Source organism: Geotrypetes seraphini, chromosome 7 (assembly GCF_902459505.1).
Source record: "Geotrypetes seraphini chromosome 7, aGeoSer1.1, whole genome shotgun sequence".
NCBI lineage: Eukaryota > Metazoa > Chordata > Amphibia > Gymnophiona > Dermophiidae > Geotrypetes > Geotrypetes seraphini.
The window spans coordinates 186,022,675-186,045,598 of record NC_047090.1 but is presented as its reverse complement, the minus strand read 5'-3'; the positions used below and the strand labels follow the sequence as shown (position 1 = coordinate 186,045,598).

The window sequence follows — 22,924 nt, the reverse complement described above, 5'->3', positions numbered from 1 at the left end:
CAAGATGGAATTATAAGTATGTGTACTTGTAGGTTGTTGCAGGTGCTAACAATCATGCAACGAACTAATCCATATTGGTAACGCTGGCTTTGAAAAAAGTATTATAAAAGTGAGTCCCCAAAACAAAAAAGTTGTTTTAACTGCTTCTACAAAAATCACCATCTATCCAAAAACTCCAAAACTCCACTACGTGAAAAGTTGAAATATCCAAAATCTCCTCAACACCGATCGTGTTTCACTATGAATTGCTTCATGAGGAGGAAACAATGTAAACTAAACTAAACATATGAAAAAATGCAGTTATCAATCAAATAACATACATCAAAAAGAACGTATAAACTCAAAAATAAAATAAAAATATTGTTTTGAGCACCTTAAATAAACCTGATTTGAATTAGAGAATGACATGGTGGATGTTACGCGTGGCTAGCCACAGGTAACCCGCCAAAACGGTAGAGGGGGGAAAAGTGCTCACCGCAGGTGTGGGGACAAGCAGTGAATGGCCTTGTCTCCGCAGTTAAGGGAAGGAAGGAAGGCGGAAGGAAGGCGGGCGGCCCCCTCCTCCCTCCCCCTTACCTCTGCGGCACGTTTTAAGGTTTCAGAGGACTTGTTGAAAGCCGCCAGAGCCTAAGTGCATCGCATGCGTGTGTGGGCAGAAGCTTCTCCTCTGACACAACTTCTGGGTTAAAACCACGGGCTTGCAGTGCGGGGAAGGGTGGGAGAGTTGGGGCAGGCAGGGAGGCAGCACTTTTAAAGGTTCCCTGGCTGTTAAAAAAAAATAGAAGGAAAAAAACAAAAAACAAACCAACTCCGACGGGCCGGAGGTCCCGCGCATGCTCAGACCATCTATAGCGCGATCCATGCCTACAGATGGGGGCGTTACTCCGATTGCCCTCATCTGCATGTTAGAGTTTGCAGAATTTGTCGGACCTGCCCAGATCGGGCAGGTTAGTGAAACCTGGCCAGTTCTTGAACAATTCGGGTATGGTTCCATACAAGAACTGATGGCAAATCAATACGGCTTTATATTGTATTCTGAAAACAACTGGTAGCCAGTGCAATTGTTGGAGATTAGGTGAAATGTGATCGTATTTCGATAATCCCTTTGGTCTTGCTGCTGCCACATTGTTATAGTGACAAACTCAGAAGAAACAGATGGAAAATATCAAAAAGCTAACAAAAACCTATGAAAATCACTAGCGTCATCTGCCGTACATAATGCCACTGGTAGCATGCACCGTGGTCTGTGTCTGCCACGTGGCAAGAGAGAAAGCAGAATGGCCAAATCCAGCAGGTGGCGCCGGACAGGCTTGCACGGTCTGTGACCCGCACATGGCGAGAGTGCAAGTGTGTTCAGTGGCATAGCGAGGGTGACCGATGCCCGGGACAGGTCCTTCCTGAACCCCCTGCCGCACACGTGCCCCCCCCCCCCATTCCCTTCCCTCGCACCTCTTTCATTTCCCCGCTGCTCGAGCAGCGTCACGAACTTGCTGCCTGCGTCGGCGTGGGCTCTCCTTCTCACGGGACCCGGACGCGACGCCAGAGAGAGCCGACAGCGACGCGGGCAGCAAGTTCGTGACGCTGCTCGAGCAGCGGGGAAATGAAAGAGGTGCGAGGGAAGGGAAGGGGCGCACGCTTGCAGCAGGGGGCGGTTGGGAAGCAGCGGGGGTGGAGCCCCCACATAGCGCCCGGGGCGGACTGCTCCCCCCCCCCCAATCCACTACGCTACTGAGCGTGTTGGTGCTGATAAGAGCCGGAACAGAAGCGTTCTTATCGATCAGGCGTGATATGTTGCCCCTGGACAGAAAGACCAAGGCGCAGCCATTGTTAACCCATTATGTGTTATTTTCAACTTCCATTGAATCAGAAAGAATAAAAACGGGAGAAAGGAAAGACAGTGTAGGTATATTTGTACTGATCTAGTTTATAAGTGTCCGTCTGATGCTAGCTACTTTCCTTCTCAATGTTTTTGCGTGCTATTGCATCTATTTCCTGTGATTTTTTTTTTTTTAGTGAAATTGCAGATAATCCGTACATTACTTCGGTTCCTGCCAATGCGTTCCACGGGCTATGCAATGAATCTCTTACCCTGTAAGTGCTCTCTTGTAACACACTGATTATCTCCATAGGCAGTTATTATCCAGCTGGACGCTTGAGGACAAAGTTGTATATATGTTGCAGAGGCCGAGTGGCACAGCGGATGGGGCAAACGCGCTGGCTCTGGAGCAGGAGGTTGGAGAGGGCCCCCTAGGGGGCGATGCTGGGTAGCAGCTTAGTTCCCTGGGTGAGCAGACAATCCCTTTGTCCCTCTCACCCAGGAAAACTCCAAAACGCTGCAGAATTAGAGGGCCCAATATTTTGTATTCCGAATGCTGAGCTCCTAAATGGCTGCTCTTTCAGCCAATCTTAGGAGCACAACGTTTCAGCTGAAAATTCATCTTCGTTTACGAATTGTTAACAGTTTTGCTCATGGATTTAAGACGGCCATGTGCTGGAACGCATTCAGTCCCACTAAACTTTCAAAGAGGCCGGTGCTGACTGGTTAATAGCGCTTAGTCGGTAAAATTTGAACATTCTGCGCAAGATAACCAGTTATTTCTACAGAATATTCGCAGTTAATGGTCAAAAGTTAAGCGGCTATATTGCACGCTAATTTGCAATTTTCAGTGCTGAGCATCTAAGCTTAGCCATCAAATAGCAATCGCATCTTTGGACGCTAGAAACTTGACTGTCCAAATGCTAAATATTAACTTAGCAGGTTAAGTTATTGCTGGCCCCCAAAATTATACTCTGTGGGCCTGATATTCATCCAGTGGCTATCGGCGTTTTGCTGACCGCTGCCAGCTTTATAGCTAGAAATTCAATGCCGGGCTATGACTGGGCTCTGGCATTGAATTTCCCGGTATATGGAGCCAGTGCAACATAACTGTGCAATATTTGGCACTTAACTGAACATTAAAACATAAAACTAATCATACTGGGTCAGACCAATTGGTCCATCTAGCCCAGTATCATGTTTCCATAGTGGCCAATCAAGGTCACACGCACCTGGCAGAAACCCAAATAGTAGCAACATTCCGGGATCCCAAAGAGTTGCAACATTCCGGAACCCCAAAGAGTTGCAACATTCCGGAACCCCAAAGAGTTGCAACATTCCATGCTATCAATCCCAGGGCAAGCAGTGGCTTCTCCCATGTCTGTCTCAATAGCAAACTATGGACTTTTCCTCCAGGAACTTGTCCAAACCTTTTTTAAACCCAGCTACTCTAACCACTGTAACCACCTCCTCTGGAAAAGAGTGCCAGAGCTTTAACTGTTTTCTGAGTGAAAAATGTTTTTCCTCCTCTTGCTTTTAAAAAGAATTTCCCTGTAACTTCATTGAGTGTCCCTTAGTCTTTGTAGTTTTTGATGGAGTAAAAAAATTGATTCACTTGTACCCGTTTTACACCACTCAGGGTTTTGTAGACTTCAATCATATCTACCTTCAGCTGTTTCTTTTGCAAGCTGAAAGCTGAAGAGCCCTATGACCACTGTTCCCTCTAAGCCAGGGGTGTCAAAGTCCCTCCTCAAGGGCCGCAATCCAGTTGGGTTTTCAGGATTTCCTCAATGAATATGCATTGAAAGCAGTGCATGCAAAAAGATCTCGTGCATATTCATTGGGGAAATCCTGAAAACCCGACTGGATTGCGGCCCTCGAGGAGGGACTTTGACACCCCTGCTCTAAGCTGAGCAGGAGTCTTCTACTTATAGTGCTGCCAGTAGAAGGCGCTGTTTCATTATCACATTTTCAATAAAGAGAGGCAAGCTCTGCAGGACTCCAGGGTACCTACCTGTCCCTAGTGAAGGAAGACACAATACTGAAGCATCCACTGCAATGCAGTTGGAGAACCCCTGCCCAGCTTAGAGAGAACAGTGTTCCCCTCTCCCTCAAGGACAAAAGCTTATTGCTTTTCCTCTCACAGATGAGCTGTCACAAAGCTTCACCAGCCAGATCTTGGGTATTGACAAATTCCTGGAGGAAAAGTCCATAGTCTGCTGTTGAGACAGACATGAGATGGTGGCATGGAATGCTGCTACTATTTGGGTTTTTGCCAGGTACTTGTGAGTTGGATTGGTCTCCATGGAGATGGGTTACTGGGCTAGATGGACCATTGGTCTGACCCAGTAAGGCTATTCTTATGTTCTTATGTTGGTTTCTTAGAAAGGGACAAGAGCAATACATTCTGGTGCGTTCTTGGAGTTGTAGTAGTTCTATCTAGAGAATGACACAGGGACAAATTTTTCCCTGCCCCATTCCTGCAAGATCCATCCTCATCTGCACAAGCCTCAAATGCTTTCAAATCCTAAGTAACAACATTCTAGAGCTCAGATTGTGATGTCATAATGCCTCATTCCACCAATGCCTAAGCTCCGTCCTCATCCGCGCAAGCCTCAAACGCTTTCAAATCCTAAGTAGCAACATTCTAGAGCTCAGAGTGTGATGTCATAATGCCTCATTCCACCAATGCCTAAGCTCCGTCCTCATCTGCACAAGCCTCACTTTCAAATCCTAAGTAGCAACATTCTAGAGCTCAGAGTGTGATGTCATAATGCCTCATTCCACCAATGCCTAAGCTCCGTCCTCATCCGCGCAAGCCTCAAACGCTTTCAAATCCTAAGTAGCAACATTCTAGAGCTCAGAGTGTGATGTCATAATGCCTCATTCCACCAATGCCTAAGCTCCGTCCTCATCCGCGCAAGCCTCAAACGCTTTCAAATCCTAAGTAGCAACATTCTAGAGCTCAGAGTGTGATGTCATAATGCCTCATTCCACCAATGCCTAAGCTCCGTCCTCATCTGCACAAGCCTCACTTTCAAATCCTAAGTAGCAACATTCTAGAGCTCAGAGTGTGATGTCATAATGCCTCATTCCACCAATGCCTAAGCTCCGTCCTCATCCACGCAAGCCTCAAACGCTTTCAAATCCTAAGTAGCAACATTCTAGAGCTCAGAGTGTGATGTCATAATGCCTCATTCCACCAATGCCTAAGCTCCGTCCTCATCCGCGCAAGCCTCAAACGCTTTCAAATCCTAAGTAGCAACATTCTAGAGCTCAGATTGTGATGTCATAATGCCTCATTCCACCAATGCCTAAGCTCCGTCCTCATCTGCACAAGCCTCACTTTCAAATCCTAAGTAGCAACATTCTAGAGCTCAGAGTGTGATGTCATAATGCCTCATTCCACCAATGCCTAAGCTCCGTCCTCATCCGCGCAAGCCTCAAACGCTTTCAAATCCTAAGTAGCAACATTCTAGAGCTCAGAGTGTGATGTCATAATGCCTCATTCCACCAATGCCTAAGCTCCGTCCTCATCCGCGCAAGCCTCAAACGCTTTCAAATCCTAAGTAGCAACATTCTAGAGCTCAGATTGTGATGTCATAATGCCTCATTCCACCAATGCCTAAGCTCCGTCCTCATCCGCGCAAGCCTCAAACGCTTTCAAATCCTAAGTAGCAACATTCTAGAGCTCAGAGTGTGATGTCATAATGCCTCATTCCACCAATGCCTAAGCTCCGTCCTCATCTGCACAAGCCTCACTTTCAAATCCTAAGTAGCAACATTCTAGAGCTCAGAGTGTGATGTCATAATGCCTCATTCCACCAATGCCTAAGCTCCGTCCTCATCCGCGCAAGCCTCAAACGCTTTCAAATCCTAAGTAGCAACATTCTAGAGCTCAGAGTGTGATGTCATAATGCCTCATTCCACCAATGCCTAAGCTCCGTCCTCATCCGCGCAAGCCTCAAACGCTTTCAAATCCTAAGTAGCAACATTCTAGAGCTCAGATTGTGATGTCATAATGCCTCATTCCACCAATGCCTAAGCTCCGTCCTCATCTGCACAAGCCTCAAACACTTGAAAATCCTAAGTAGCAACATTCTAGAGCTCAGATTGTGATGTCATAATGCCTCATTCCACCAATGCCTAAGCTCCGTCCTCATCTGCACAAGCCTCAAACACTTGAAAATCCTAAGTAGCAACATTCTAGAGCTCAGATTGTGATGTCATAATGCCTCATTCCACCAATGCCTAAGCTCCATCCTCATTTGCACAAGCCTCAAACACTTTCAAATCATATGTGTTTGAGGCTTGTGCGGTTAAGGCAGAGCTTACAAGAATGGGGCAGGGACAGCGACAAAACACACAGGGACAGGTTGGGGAAATTGAGTTCCTGCGGGGATGGAGACAAATTTATCCCCATGTCATTTGAAAAATCTGACAAGCAATAGAGCAATAATAATATTACTTTTAGACATTATTTACCAGTGAAACCGGTGCTATATAAAACAAGTTTACCTAAACCATTCTCTTATTTGCAGCATATTCCAGCCCTCTTTTCCCTGTATCCGCTTCATGTACTTTAAAAACTTACTTTGTACCTATCTTCGCTGATTGTCCAGCTCTTCTTATTGTAAACCGCCTCGAACTAATATGGCTTTGGCAGTATATAAGAATAAAATTATTATTATTATTATCATGCTGCTTTTTGATGGAACCAGTTCCCTAGGGATATCAGATGCATGGTGAAAATGTTAAATCATATGTATTTATCTATTCCAGACGTGTATAGTGAATAATGCTTACCAATTATAGAGTAGAAGGTCAAAAATAGATTAATTCACAGCTGATGCCCTGTTTTTCTTGATCTGTTTCCCCTTGCTGAACTAGAAATGGCTAGCATGAAATAGAACGTGTATTAGAGTCAGTGTTAGCTGCACGTGTGACTTGCAAGCAGAAAAGTCCACGGGTACGGCTGATTTGGCCCAATCCCGAGGACACAAATAAGAGGCCCTCTCCTCTTTTGCTGAAACCTACCACCCCGTCAGCGCTTCTTTGGAATAGGTCAAATGTATGGGAATAATCAACCTTTTCACACTATTTAGATAAAGTTTCCTTACAAAAAAATATTTCCCGCACAAACCATTTGCCACTGTACTCCCTCCAAAAAGAATATCTGAACTTTTGTTCTGGGGGGGGGGGGGAAGATATGGCTCACTGGTAAAGCTACTGCCTCTGCATCCAGAGGTTGTGAGATCAAATCCCATCACTGCTCCTTGTGTCCCTGGGCAAGTCACTTAATCCTCCAGTGCCCACCGCTTTGAATGTCGGCTCTGAAATGCCAAAGCCACAAAACAGCAGTATAAAAGTCCCCATTCCCTTTCATCAAGCCCAGTATCCTGTTTCCAACAGTGGCCAACCCAGGTCCCAAGTACTTTTGCAGAAACCCAAAGAGTAGCAACATTCCAGAGCTGAGATTGTGATGTCATAACGCCTCATTCCACCAATGCCTAAGAGCCGTGATGTCACAATGGCTTCATTGTCCTAGACTTGGCTCACATAAGAATTGCCTTCCTTGGACAGGCTGAAGGTGTGGCGCACTGGTAGAGCTGCTGCCTCTGCACCCAGAGGTTGTGAGATCAAATCCCATCGCTGCTCCTTGTGACTCTGGGCAAGTCACTTAATCCTCCATGTCAAAGCAACAAAAAGGCAGCATACAAGTTACCATGAATTGGTGGCACAGCAGACAGCTGACACCAAGCTTGCTGGAGACTAAATTTTCTGCCCTCCTCCTTGATACCCCCACCTGAATACAAATAATTATCCTTGCTGCTGGGGTCCCCAAGCCCCACCAGCTAAAGACCACCACCTCCTTCTCCGGTCCAGTTACCAGAAAACTTCAAGCTACTATCCCCCTCAAACAGCAAAGCGATTGACACGGATTGCTTAAAGGCCAAAGAATCTGCTATTTAGCTTATAAATCTGTGTAGAGCTCTTGATGTGCACAGCCCTGAACAATAGAAGAGATAAAAATATAGGAGAAAAAGCAGGCCCAGTACCCTGCTCTTCCATTGATGCGTTCTCTTTCTGCTTTACAGGAAACTGTATAACAATGGCTTCATGTGGATTCAAGGGCACGCATTTAACGGAACAAAACTGGATGCTGTGTAAGTATATCTTTTGGCTCGGCCCAGATGAACCCATCAGACAGTAGCAGAATGAGCGCATTAGAATGGAGCTCAGGTACAGCCTGGATGCCACCATGCACACAGGGCAGAAACCCACTTCAGTTAAGTGGCTGCTATGTGTCATAAAGTTCTCCAGCATGGGAGCAAAATACTAAGCAAATTTTATCAAAACAAACCTCTTGTCGCTGGGTCAGTAAGTTCTCAGGAAATACTTTTTTACAGAAAGGGTAGTAGATGCGTGGAACTGTCTCCCAGTAGAGGTGGTGGAGACGGACAGATTTCAGGAAAGCCTGGGATAGTCACGTGGGATCTCTTAGAGAGAGGAAGAGATAATGGTTACTGCGGATGGGCAGACTGGATGGGCCATTTGGCCTTTATCTGCCATCATGTTTCTATAACTACAAAGCTCTATGACATCATAATGCAGCTATAAAGAGCCTTAGCCTATAGAAAGAGGAGATGCAAATGTGCAGAGCCTTAGCCAATAGGGTGAGGAGGAGATAGTGGATGCTTCAGATGGGCAGACTGGATGGGCCATTTGGCCTTTATCTGCCATCAAGTTTCTATAGGAGGCAGCCACTGTTCCCCTAAAGAAATAAAAGGAAGATATTATTTTTAAATGGCTTCAATATGAAAAAGGAAGATTGTGTACTTCCCCTCCTTTCACCCTCCTCACTCCCAACACTCCTTTATAATTGGTGGCAGTCTAATGATTTTACTTGGGAGGTGCAGTTTTTTCCATCTCCAGATTCTACACTACCATGATTATAGTAAAGCTGATTGGGTTTTGCTTTGTCAGGGGCAGTGGTCATAAGAACATAAGAATTGCCGCTGCTGGGTCAGACCAGCGGTCCATCGTGCCCAGAGTCCGCTCACACGGCGTCCCCCAGGTCAAAGACCAGTGCTCTAAATGAATCCAGCCTCACCTGAGTACGTTCCAGTTTAGCAGGAACTTGTCCAACTTTGTCTTGAATCCCTGGAGGGTGTTTTCCCCTATAACAGACTCCGGAAGAGCGTTTCAGTTTTCTACCACTCTCTGGGTGAAGAAGAACTTCCTTACGTTTGTACGGAATCTATCCCCTTTCAACTTTAGAGAGTGCCCTCTCGTTCTCCCCTTTGAACAAGCGCATTCAGAGACTGCAGTGAATATTTATTTTCCGGTATGGAGACAAAATGAAGATCGGATGGTATAAGATGCACTTGGATGTTTTCACGGACAATTACAAGAGCCAGCCCCCAAAAACCCAAAGAACAACAGAAGCGCACCTTTTTGAACTCGAGGAATAAACACCCAACTTTTCCCAGCTCTAGGATTCTGTCTCAGCATCTTGAATGTCTGTCGACCTAAAGTTTTGGGCTTTGCGCACATAGACCCCCGAGAAGAATGCAAGGCTCTGTCAGTTCACTCAGAGTGAGTCGGATCATTTTTCCCTTGACCGGGCATCTTCCTGGCAGAAATGGTTTGGGCCAAAATCTTCTCAAGTCACTCCCTATCCATTTCTGCACACAGTTCAAGTTGTTCACTCTGCAGCTCCTCAGTCTCTCTCCTCTCTTATTTTTCCCCATACTCCTCCCCAACAACTCCGTTCATCTGTACCCTTCTCCTCTACTGCTAACTCCAGACTCTATCCCTTCCATTTTGCTGGCAGTGTTCAAATCTAGACTAAAAGCCCACTTTTTTTTTAGGCTTCTTTTAACTCCTTATTTGGTGGATGGATCAGGCCCCCCTGGTTCTCCTGGTCTCTTCTGGTTCTTCTGAGTCTTCTGGTCACTGTGGTCACTTCCGATCCACACTGGTTTAAAGGCTTACTGCGGATTAGGCAAATGCCAGCATTCATCCCCTCAAAGATTACCCGAGAGCCTACCTTCCACTGGTTTTCAACCTGGGAGTCTTATTAGTTACCATTTTACCTCAAAATGCGCCTTAAATTGAACATTCAAAGGTCTTATGGGATACTGCAAGGCCACCCACACATCACACATACACCCACAGTCTGAAAAAAAATGAGACACAATAGCAGCCCCCCCAAAAACATCTCACATCCAGCATGCCAAAATCTCACATACAAACATTGTGTGAAAAAGATTGCAATTCAGAGGCACAGTGATTGTGAAATCTGTGAAGGATTTGCACGGAGGTTTTGCATGGTGGATTGCCTTGGATGCAGGACGCTTTTCACCCCTGACGCAGCAAGAGCGAAACGGAGCTTTCCCCGTTGGGTGGGCTGTTTACCCACAAGGCCCGGGTAGTGAGGCTTGGGCGTAAGCTGGGACTTCGTGGACAGCTAAGTTTTTCCTTTTCCCTTGCTCAAGTTGCAAAATTTCTGACTGTGCCTCTGAACTACAGTCTTTTGTCACATAATGTTCGTATGTGAGATTTTGGCTTGCTGGATGTGAGGTTTTATTTTGGGGGGGCTGCTACTGTGCCTCATTTTTTCACCACTGTTTTTGATATAGTGAAGACACATAAGTCACATGAAGCTTAACTGAGGCTTTTTCTCCACTTTTTTCCTGTGTCTCCTTTTTTTTCAGACTGTGGGTGGACGTGTGATGTGGGTGGCCTTGCAGTGTCCCATAAGTCCCTTGAATGTTCGATTTAGGGCGCATTTTGAGGTAAATGGTGATTGTTTGTGTCCCTATCCATAGTTAGCTTGAAGTAGGCTTATTAGTCCCCATCTCAGATCAGACATCCCTTAGTAGTTCATCGTAGGGACCCTGCAAACCTCCAGATGAGGCTCCCCTTCTCTTCCCCGGTTTCCTCCATTCTTTTAGGGTCCGTTTCCTTTTAAAATTCACTCCCTTTATATACAAATTAGTATGCAAATTACCTTCTCCCCAATGGGGCCTATTCTCCATCTTTAGACCTAGGATGTCTTTTGATAAGGGATTTCCACAAGTGATGCCCTCTTCTCCTTCCTTATTCCAGATGATAGGACATCTGTTTTATCATTCCCTCAGAGAAATTCCCTAACCCCTAGCTGACCTGTGATTGCGGGAGTAATGTCAGGAAATACTTCCTAGAGAGGATGGTGGATGCCCAGAATGAAATCTTCCACAAATATACACAGATTCACTTCCAAGTGGATTAACAACAAATTTTTATAATATATAAGTGACCATATTTGATTGAATTTAATTATAAAGTTAAGGAACAACAGTAAGAATTTTTGCACAACATCCAGGAGGGGCGCATAAAGGGTTTTTACAACTAAATATTAACCCTTGGGACCTATATATTATAAAAATTTGCCCGCCTTCTGTTGTTAATCCACTCGGAAGTGAGTCTATTTTATATTTGTGGAAGATTTCATTTTTTCTCACTTCTTCATCTTCTCCACCTTGGTAGGGATGTCCAGAATGCCCTCCCTCTGGAGGTGGTGGAGGCATAAACGGTGACGGAGTTCAAAAAGGCACAGGATAAACACACAGGATCCCAAAACAGAAAGAGGATATTTTCGACACAAAACTTGACAAATCAAAAACTATATCTTCATTTAAGATGTGCAGGAGTGATTAAGCCCAGCAGCGGGGAAGATGATGCAGGATGGACTTCTATGGCAAGACGGATTGGATGGGGGGGTGGAGTTAGCTGTTATGGCAACTCCAGTCACGGGGCCATGTGGGGTGTTGTAGCCAATACCTGACAGACTTATATGGTCTCTGTTCCATATGCGACAAAAAGGATCAAGAGCAATTCTTGTACAATCCCACTTTATTCTGGGTGTTATGTGCCTTGTCCAACCAAAGTCTACTCTGTAGGAACTTCACTTGATAGAAGTTTTGGCTCCACTCCCGTCTGCTGGAGCATGCTCCCTGGACATCAGTTTTATATTCCTAGAAGCCAAGGTGTAGGAGCTCATCTCTTCTGCTCGTGTTTCATTTCTGAATTATAGTGTATTTTAATCTTTTTCGTGGATTTGCCCTTGTGCTGCAGAAATACCCTGCAGGGACATCCTTTCGGTGGGAGATCACAGAGTTTGGAATAAAGTCTGCCTCTGGTGGGGATACCTGCCACTGCAGTAAGGCGCCGGTACAGCCTGCACATCAAATCGGCTCCGGGATTGAGAGCTAGCTCGCCCCAGGTTTGTCCGCTAGTGGGTGGAGCACAGGCTGCGTGGTTCCATGGAGGTGCGTCCAGGATCGGAACCGGACTGCGTCCCTTCCCTGAGTAATCCGGAGATGTTGGAAGTCAATGACCAAGGTGGCTGGGCAGGTGAGGCAGTCGGAAGATTTGAAATCCAGTTTTCCAGCTTCCTGCCTTTTGGGTCGTCCAAGTGCCAATTTGGGCGGGTTTTTAGATGTATTTCTGTTTCGATTATGAGCCCATAGGTGTCTAAGTAATCCAGTATTCCAAGCTGTTATTTCTTTAAAGTTCTGGTGTATCCTATGTTCTATGCTGTTACTTCTTTAAAGAAGTTATCCAGGGTTTTAGTACTCTAGAATATCCTTTGTTCTGTGCTGTTAATTCTTTAGAGGTTACCCAGGGTTCTAGCATTCTAGGTTATTCTTTGTTATGAGCTGTTACTTTTTTAAAGGGGTTTCCTGGGTTCTAGGTTATCCCCTCGCCCTCTTCTCCACCACTGCTCCTTCCCCCTCCCCCACCCCTGCCACATTCGCTCCCTTTCCCTATACCTGTTTAACTGCCCTGGCACGAGCAGCATCTATAACTTGCTGCCCACGCCAGCATTGGTTCTCCCTCTGATGTCACTTCCTAGTCACAGGACCCAGAAGTAACATTGGAGGGGAGTGCAGAGGCCGGCATGAGCAGCAGGATTGGAGCTGCTGCTTGTGCCAGCGAAGAGCTAGAGGTGTGCTCATGGTGGGGGAGGAGTGGAGAAGAGAAGAGGTGCTGGCATCCCCACCAAAATGTTGCCCCCCCTTACTATGCTACCAATGTCAATTTTCTATGCAGATGATATTGATATACCGTGTTTCCCCCATTATAGGACTTCCTCCTTTAGTAAGACACCCCCTTTTTTTCCCCACCTGGGAAATATAAGCCCCCCCCCCCCCCGAAAATAAGGCACTATTTGGCAAGCATGTCTTGGCGATCCAGAGTACTGGTACAGTACCGTATGCGTGGTCACACAACTTCCTGCTTCCGCTGTCCAGGAAAACAAGCCCAGGAACAGCCTCTGTACACCGAGGCCCTGATTCTCCAAAAGTGCGTCCCGATTTTAGGCAGCTGTAGAAGTCCTACAGCTGTCTAATCAGCCACTCGGGATGCACGTTTTTTTTAAAAAAATGCTTCCCAGGCAGGCCGCCCGGGAGAGGCGTCCTATACTAAACGCCGATTCTGTAACCGGCGTCTTTAGAGAATCGGGTTAAATTAGACGCGGCCGCTATACTTATGGCAGCAAGGGATCTCCCTGCTGCAATATGTATAGCGGCCGCGGTTGTTGCGGCCGCCTGTCCCATCACCGACAGGAGAATGCCTAACTCCTCCTGTCGGAACCCCGAGCCCCCTCCCCCCCAAACTCGTAATCGCCGACAGGAGGATGCCCAACTCCTCCTGCCGGAAAGCCCAATGACCCCCCGCCCCAACTAATCTCCCTCCCCCAACTAACCTTTCAATGTTGGTCAGCTGGACGGGTCTTGCTGCCGTCCAGCCGACGGGTCTGCCTCGTGGAAATGAGACGGCACGCCCCTTCCCGGCCCATCCCCGCTAAATCTAAGGCCTGATTAGCCCAGGTTGTAGAAGCCTGGACCAATCAGGCCTTAGGCATAGCGGGTCCGCCCATCCCCACTAATCCTAAGGCCTGATTGGCCAAGGTGCCTAGCCTGGGCCAATCAGGCCTTAGATTTAGCGGGAAGGGGCATGCCTTCTCATTTCCACGAGGCAGACCCGTCGGCTGGACGGCAGCAAGACCCGTCCAGCTGACCAACATTGAAAGGTTAGTTGGGGGAGGGAGATTAGTTGGGGCGGGGGGTCATTGGGCTTTCCGGCAGGAGGAGTTGGGCATCCTCCTGTCGGCGATTACGAGTTTGGGGGGGGGGCTCGGGGTTCCGACAGGAGGAGTTAGGCATTCTCCTGTCGGTGATGGGACAGGCGGCCGCTATACATATTGCAGCAGGGAGATCCCTTGCTGCCATAAGTATAGTGGCCGCGTCTAATTTAACCTGATTCTCTAAAGACGCCGGTTACAGAATCGGCGTTTAGTATAGGACGCCTCTCCCGGGCGGCCTGCCTGGGGAGCATTTTTTTTAAAAAAACGTGCATCCCGATTGGCTGATTAGACAGCTGTAGGACGTCTACAGCTGCCTAAAATCGGGACGCACTTTTGGAGAATCAGGGCCTTAAATGTTTTTCTGGTTTGTGATACAGTTTTTTCTGGTTTGTGATGATCTGTACCATATACAGGTAATAAATGTCTTTTTTTCAGCAATAAATGTGTACTGTATTCTTCTTCATGGAAAAATAAGACATCCCCCTGAAAATAAGACCTTGTGCATATTTTGGAGTTTTTAAAAATATAAGCCAGTGTCATATATTCGGGGAAACAGGGTATTAGTTCCCGTTGGTTCCAATATGCTTGATACTTGTAATAGAATTCCAGTAGATATCAACAGAATTGCTAACTGGGCCACTTCTCAATAGTTGAATTTAAAGACCAACAAAACCAAAGTTTTGTGGTTTCATAATCTGATTACTTCTGTTCCATCCACTATAACATTATTTTGGGGAATTTCTTTAAAAGTCGAGAAATTGGTGAGGGTTTTCAGAGTTATATTGGATTCTTCCCTTGCTTATGAATTTCACGTTGCCAATTTATGGAGGAAAGCTTTTCATATTTTAAGACAGCTTAGGGTAATAAGGTCTTATTTTTATGAACATCATTTTGCATTGTTAGTTCAGATGCTTGTTTTAACATAGCTAGATTACTGCAATTCTTTATATGTGAGCTTGAGTGCTTGTATGTTAAATAAAGACCTGGCGAAGCTTGAAGAATGGTCTGAAATTTGGCAGCTAAAATTTAATGCTAAGAAACGCAAGTTGGGCTACAAAAACCCGAGGGAAAGGTAGTTAAGGGGGTGAAAAAGTATGTGCACGACAGAAGAGCAGGACTTGGATGTGATTGTATGTGATGATCTTAAGGTGGCCAAACAGATTGAAAAGGCAACGATGAAAGCTAGAAGGATGCTATGGTGCATAGGGAGCGGTATGGCCAGTAGGAAAAAAGGAGGTATTGATGCCCCTGTATAAGACTTAGGTGAGACCTCATTTAGAATATTGTGCAAAATTCTGGAGGCCGCACCTTCAAAAAGATATAAAAAGGATGGAGTTAGTCCAGAGGAAGGCTACCAAAATGGTTGTCAATTAGAAAACAAGTTGATTTTAAAGTTGCCTATATGGTCTACCACTTTTTTCTCTTCTAGGATTAGTGTCACTTTTCGATTGAAGTTTCCTTCTTCAAAGGGTATATGGTTGAAACAATCTAATCTAATCTTCTATTTGTGTGTCGCTCATGCCTATACAGGCTCAAGGCGACTATAAAGAGAGGTAAGAGGGGAGAGAGAGAGGAGGTGGATAGGTAAGAGGACTACATGTATTTATGCTGCTATTTCTACGTACTTGACAGGCCACTCTTTTTCAAGTAAGGAATGGATGTAAGATCTCGGGTGAACATTCGGTGAGGACCAGAGTTCCTCAGGGATCTGCATTTTCTGCACTTTTATTTAACATTTATATGGCTACTATATGGATGTCGAATACCGAATATATGCGGATGACATTATCTTTTTTTTTTGCCCCAGTGTGTGAATGGGGAGAAGATTTGGAGAGATTACTGAGTAATTATATGAGCAAATTTGTTGAATGGATGGGAGAGCAGGGTTTGAGACTGAATGTGGACAAGACCGAAGTAATGCTCGTATGGAAACATGATCAGAATAAGTGGCCAAAGGAATTAAAGATACTAGATGAAGTACTTCCAGTGAGAGAGTCACTGGCTATCTTCCGAGTAAGACTCGATTCAGGCCTCACAATGAACTGTCAAGTAGTTAAGACTGTACAAGCATGCTTTGCACAGATACATCATGTGAAACCAATGTCATCTTTTGACTTGGTCTTGTCAAAGCTTGACTATTGCAATGCCCTGTACCTTGGAATAACGAAGACGAGGTGCAGGGCACTGCAAGTTGCACACAATGCAGCGGCCAGATTGATAATGGGAACATCAAAATATGTTCACATGACACCTTATCTCCAACAATTACACTGGTTGCCAGTTGCATTCAGAGTGCAGTACAAAATAGTGATCTGTCATCAATTCCTGTATGGCACGATCCCCGAACTATTCAAGAGTAAGATGACTAATTGCCAACCGAAAAGGTCATTGCGCTCTGAAAACTCAGCTCTATTGAAGGTAAATGTTAATCAAAAATACATTGAAACTAGCGCAATGGCTTTTTGTTGTGCAGGGGTAAAATTGTGGAACTCATTGGTAGGAAAAATATGGAAATTTTATTTATTTATTCCATTTGTGCGTCGCACATACCTATACAAGCTCTTGGTGACATTACAGAGGAAGGGGTTAGAAGAGGGTAGGGAGGACTATGGAGGGCAGGAAGATACAGGAGGAGAAGAGGATACAAGTGATTAGATGTCAAATAGATGAGTTTTCAGTTTCTTACGGAATTTGATGTGGTTAAGATCCGTCCTGGTCATTTCAGTAAGGTCATTCCAAGTTTTTACGCCTAGAAAGGTGAACATAGAGTAGAATACACACTTGTATTGTAGATTTTTTGTGGAAGGGAGATTTAGAATTCTGTTGAGGGTTCTGTTGAGGGTTCTGTGGGAAGTAGACCATGTCTTGGAGAAGAGCTGGATGAAAGGAGCCGCGGAGTTTCTGTAAAGTATGCGGTGAATGATGCATGAAGTTTTGAAGGTTATTCGTGACGGGATACGTAGCCAGTTCAGTTGCCTGATGAAGTCTGTAATCGAGTCATATTTTCTCAGGTTGAAGATTAGTCTGACAGCGGTGTTTTGGCTGAGTTGCATTTTGGGAATCAGAGTGGTGTCGATTCCCATGTAGATGGAGTTGCAGTAGTCAAGTTGTGGAAGTATCATCAGCTGTACAACTAAGGCAAAGTGGTGTTGGTGAAAGTATGGTCTGATTAGTCTTAGAGGGATTGTGGTGATAGAGGCACATTTAGGAAAAATACTTAACACACAATTATTTGTAGATGCCCCTCTTTAAGATCTTTCCTGACTCAGATCTTCTGAGAACCTATTTGCAATCTATATATATAAAATTGGAGGTATGTGTGTGTGTGTGTGTGTGTGTATGTATGTGCCGCGATCACGCAAAAACGGCTTGACCGATTTGAACAAAACTTGGTATGCAGATCCCTCACTACCCGGGATGATATGTTCTGGGGGTCTCGCGGCCCACCTGCACACGTGGGCGGAGCTACAAACAGAAAATCAGATTTAACCCATTCAAGTCAATGGAAAAAATGTTAAAAGCTGCCATTCTCACAGTAATTCAAAAACGGCTTGACCAATATAAGATTTAATATTATATGAAGTATACAAGTAAATTGTATGAATATTGAATGATTATTGTATACTTGTTATGAGATATGAAAATGAATAAAGAATTGGGGAAAAAAACAAAAACGGCTTGACCGATTTGGACGAAACTTGGTATGCAGATCCCTCACTACCTGGGGTGATATGTTCTGGGGGTCTCGCGGCCCACAACTCTATGTTGCTTGCTCAAGGGTGGGTTCACCCAAGAATTTATATGTTCTTGCTCCTGGAGGTGAAACTAAAAATGTTGTTTATAATCACATTTTGCGTTAGTTGTATTGTATTCATTTTGTCAAATATTTCACATTATAATTTGAATATTGTACTTTTTATTAAGCTGTAAAACAATAATTTCATTCACCACTATAAAGTATCTTTATTTGAATCCATTTACAGTGTTATTGCTATAATTAAATACCCGTGCAACGCCGGGGCATCAGCTAGTTGTTTCTAAATGCCTTTCAGGCATTGTTTTCCTAATGTTGATTTTTGGATGACTAGTTTATTAACGTCATGTGTATGTAATATCATGTAAACCGTTTAGGAATTAGACGGTATAGAAATTTTTAAAATAAAAAAATACATTTCCATCTGGAATAGCTTGCCTAGTTATATGGGCTTTGGGCAAAAAATTAAGGGCTCCTTTTACAAAGGTTCCTTAGGGCCTTAACGCGAGGAATAGCACGCACTAAAAAGTCACGCGCGCTAGCCGCTACCGCCTCCTCTTGAGCAGGCGGTAGTTTTTCGGGTAGCGCACGCTAATCCAGTACGTGCGCTAAAAACACTAGCGCACCTTTGTAAAAGGCGCCCTAAAACTCTTATTGAACCAAATGTTGGAGGAGAAATTTCATTCAGTTCTAAACCACGCTGAAATGCTAATGTGGCTATCGGGAATCGCCCAGTTAGTTGCATGTCCCATCCCCCCTCCTCCCCCCCACCTCTGCTGTTAGTCTGTTCCTTAACTATTTACCCTGAGTTCCTCCCTGTGACGCAAATCCAGGTACATTTGGCAAGGAAAGATTAGCAAACTACAGTACCACACTGCGGTTTGCTTGGGTCAGAGGCCCAGTGAAATGTTAGAGCCGACTTCAAGGTCAAAACACTCCCTTTCATGTTTATCATTTCTAGTAGGTGATGGGATGGTACACAGCCTAACCCAGCACTTCCAGGTTTATTTATTTAAAAATTAATATACTGCATAATAATTATGCGGTTTACAAAATTGCATGCATAAACAAGACGACTATTAACGAACGGTATCATTATTAAAATCTTCTTTTAAATTTTTCCTGCAAGATGGAAACACAAGATCCCATAAAATCATTTACAGGACAGGAAAGCATTAACAGAGAATAGCACTGGCACAGGAAGGCATTGAAAAATAATTGTGTTTTCAACATTTTCTTAAACTTCAATCTCCCATCCCAAAATCGCAGAATACCAGGCAGCGCATTCCAGAGCTTGGCGCCAGCTACAGACAGCATTGTTGTCCCGATCTTAACATGAGCCTTACGTCGTACCCTCCAAACTCAGGTTCAGACTAATTCTAAATCAACATTTCAACAATGTTCTGGCCAAACCCAATACACACCCTAATAAAGATACCGCAAGGGTTGCAGGCAGCAGAACAGATTGAGTTTCTCATCCACTTGTAATAGCGAAATTCTAGAGTATAATTAAAGATGCAATGGAAACACTTAAGCATTTGACCAATTCACAGCAGCCTGCAGAAGGACAAGAGGTGCGCCAAAGGTCAGAGGCAAGGTCCTCTTTTTTTCGCCTGAATATCTGTCCTCCTTTCAGGCTTCCATCCAAATTTAACTTAATTTAATATAAAGTCATATAACCCACAGCTTTCAAGCATAAGCTTTACAGAACCAGGTACAACAACAGAACTGAATATATCTCCCCAATATCTTGCCCCCTAAAACTCTACCACACCCTCCCCATTTCCACAAAACCCCACCCAAATGTTTTTCTCCCCTGAATAAAATCCTGGATCAGCAAGAAACACTTTCTGCTAACAGCCAAGTCTCAAGTTGTTTTCTAAATCAGAATAATCCTGAACATCTTTCAAATCCGCAGGTTACCTGTTCCATAAGCCTGGTGCCATTCCTTGAAAACGAAATGCATCCTAACTAATCTAAACTCCTTAGCCTGCCAGTAATGCAAAACTCCCCAGTCCCCTCACCCGTGATGCCATGGCATATAGTGTTTCAATTAAGTGCCAAATAACAAGACCCTCTGTTTTGAATGACCTTAAAAAGCCAGGTAATACACTTTGAATTAAATATGAATCTCTGCTGGTAACCAATGAAAAATATTAAGGAAAGGAATAACCCTATTCCAGAGGTTAAAAAAAAAGGTAACCATATGTGATGCAATTTCTTCACGACAAACTTAGGTAGTCTTATATAAATCACATTACTGTAGTCCAAGCGATGTAATACTATGGTGTGTACTACCGGACCAAAATCTTGAGGTTTCAAATAAGATTGCAAGTGCCGAGTGGCTTCAGTTTTGGCCAAGCTGCCTTACCACCTGATCAACCTGAGAATCTAGCGTGAGAGAAGAAAGCAAAAACCCTAATGCCATAACTGCCAAAACTACCTTTATATCCTGTGAGAAACAAAGAATTGGAGAGATCTCTTGTAGAAGATCTCCTTACCAACCCACAAAACTCTGTTTTTGCCACCTCCAAACCAACTAGTCGTTCAAAGCCACCAAAGGACCCCCACCCACCCAGTTTCCTTTTCAATCCATCCATAGAATCATTCAAAGGGACAAAAAAAAATTGAACAATTCATTAAAAAATGGGAAAAGTTAATCACTAACAACATTAGCCAAAGGTCAAAAAATACAAATTAAAAAGGATAGGAGATATACAGTTCACCAAATTCATAACCTGTGATACCCCCCTCAATTAAAAATGCCCTGTTCTGCATAAAAGTTGTACCCCTTACTCCCACTTGTCTGTTCCAGTAAGATGATATGATTCATCGAGGTGACACCAGGAAGTTCTTTTTCACTGAAAGGGTGGTTGATCACTGGAATAGTCTTCCACTTCAGGTGATTGAGGCCAGCAGTGTGCCTGATTTTAAGGCCAAATGGGATCGACACGTGGGATCTATTCACAAGGTAAAGGTAGGGGAGGGTCATTAGGGTGGGCAGACTAGATGGGCCGTGGCCCTTATCTGCCGTCTATTTCTATGTTTCTATATCAAAGACCACAGAAATATCCACCAATGTTAACCAAACACTGGTGCATCTCTTCCAATAAGATTACCAGAACAGTTTCTGTACTATATCCTAATCTAATCTTCCATTTGTGAGTCGTACAAACCTTTGCAAGCTCTAGGCAACTGATGGTGATCAAGAGGAAGAGGGGAAGGAAAGGAAGGGGACTGGGAAGATAAGGGGCGAGAAGGAAGATGGAAAATAACTAAAACAGAAGCTAAGACGGTTAATTGTCAAAGAGATGAGTCTTCAGGTTTTTCCTGAATGAGGTGTAGTTTGCCTCCTTCCTGATTGCGTCTGGGAGGTCATTCCAGGTTTTTACTCCTAGGTATGTTAACATGGAGTGGAAGATTCGCTTGTAGTGGAGGTTCTTTGTGGATGGCAGGTTTAGTTGAGTTCTGTTAAGGATTCTTCTGGATGTTGACTAGGATATCCTGGGTTAAAGCTTGACTTTCCCAGGTCAGACGCCTGCACAGCCTCCAAATAATCTTCCAACTTAACCATAACAATGCCACTAGTTTGTGATGTGGGTCGGTCCGACCATTTCCTTCTTACCTTTGAATTCCAGTTTGTGGAGAAACTTGTTTATCAATCTAATGACCTTATAACTTATTACTACTGCTATTTATTATTTCTAAAGCGCTGGTAAATCGATTTAGATTTATACGATTTATTTATTTATTTATTTTAATATTTATATACCACTTATAGCCCATGTGGTTTACATTTTTCCCTATCTGTCCCGGCATGCTCACACTCTACCTAATTTAGAGAATTCTTGGAAACAGAGACTGACAATGATGCAGGATATGAAGTTGGATAATATGATTACTACAAGGAATGAGTCTTTGAATGGGTTGTTGGATTTGATTGCGCCTAAAATAAGTATTTCTCCTTCCATTGTCATTCAAGGAAGAAGGGCTAATACTTCATAATAATTAGAGTAAGAAAAAGGTCAAATGTAGAATACTAATAGATAGAGAATGACACAGGGACAAATTTGTCCCCATAGGATTTATCTCCATCCTCGTCCCATCCCCATGACTTTTGTCCCTGCCCCATCCTTGCAAGCTCTGTTCTCATCTGCATAAGCCATGATTTTAAAGTGTTCAAGGCTTGTGCAGAATGACAAAGTAGCAGAATTTGTCCCTGTTCCCATGGATAAACGCAGGAAAGCATCCCGTGTCATTCTTTAGTGTCCGTCTCAATCTCAGTCCTTCTACACCAGCATTCTTCAATGCAAAGCTTGAGGGTCAGTGACTGGAAACCATCCCGTGTCATTCTTTAGTGTCCGTCTCAACCTCAGTCCCTCTACACCAGCATTCTTCAATGCAAAGCTTGAGGGTCAGTGACCGGAAACCATCCTGTGTCATTCTTTAGTGTCCGTCTCAACCTCAGTCCTTCTACACCAGCATTTTTCAATGCAAAGCTTGAGGGTCAGTGGCCAGAAACCATCCTGTGTCATTCTTTAGTGTCCGTCTCAACCTCAGGCCTTCTACACCAGCATTCTTCAATGCAAAGCTTGAGGGTCAGTGACTGGAAACCATCCCGTGTCATTCTTTAGTGTCTGTCTCAACCTCAGTCCTTCTACACCAGCATTTTTCAATGCAAAGCTTGAGGGTCAGTGGCCAGAAACCATCCTGTGTCATTCTTTAGTGTCCGTCTCAACCTCAGGCCTTCTACACCAGCATTCTTCAATGCAAGGCTTGAGGGTCAGTGGCCGGAAACAATCCCGTGTCATTCTTTAGTGGCCGTCTCAACTTTAGGCCTTCTACACCAGCATTCTTCAATGCAAAGCTTGAGGGTCAGTGGCTGGAAACCATCCTGTGTCATTCTTTAGTGTCCGTCTGTTAAAAAAGCAGTGATCCCAAGACAGATCCCTGGAGAATCCCAATATCTATCCTTCTTAGTTGAGAATATTGCCCATTTAACCCTACTCTCTGTTTTCTATCTTTTAACCAGTTCATAGTCCAGAATAGGACATCTCCTCCTATCCCTTGACATTCTAATTTCTTCAGGAGTCTCTCATGAAGTATTTTACAAATGCCTTTTGAAAATCAAAATAATAATAACTTTATTCTTTTATACTGCTATAACCAAAAATTCTAGGCGGTTTACACTAAAAAGAGCTGGACAATCAGCGAAATA

At 44.3% G+C, this 22,924-nt stretch overlaps 1 protein-coding gene across 1 annotated transcript in view; it reads left to right on the top strand.

Annotated features, from left to right (window-relative positions):
* Positions 1-860: 860 nt before the first annotated feature.
* Positions 861-22,924, top strand: part of TSHR (thyroid stimulating hormone receptor) — a 60,112-nt gene continuing 38,048 nt past the window's right edge. Inside the window, exons 1-3 of the mRNA XM_033953274.1 lie at positions 861-982; positions 2,014-2,091; positions 7,915-7,983. Coding sequence (XP_033809165.1) covers positions 861-982; positions 2,014-2,091; positions 7,915-7,983 — 269 coding nt within the window. The remainder of the gene's footprint in view (positions 983-2,013; positions 2,092-7,914; positions 7,984-22,924) is intronic.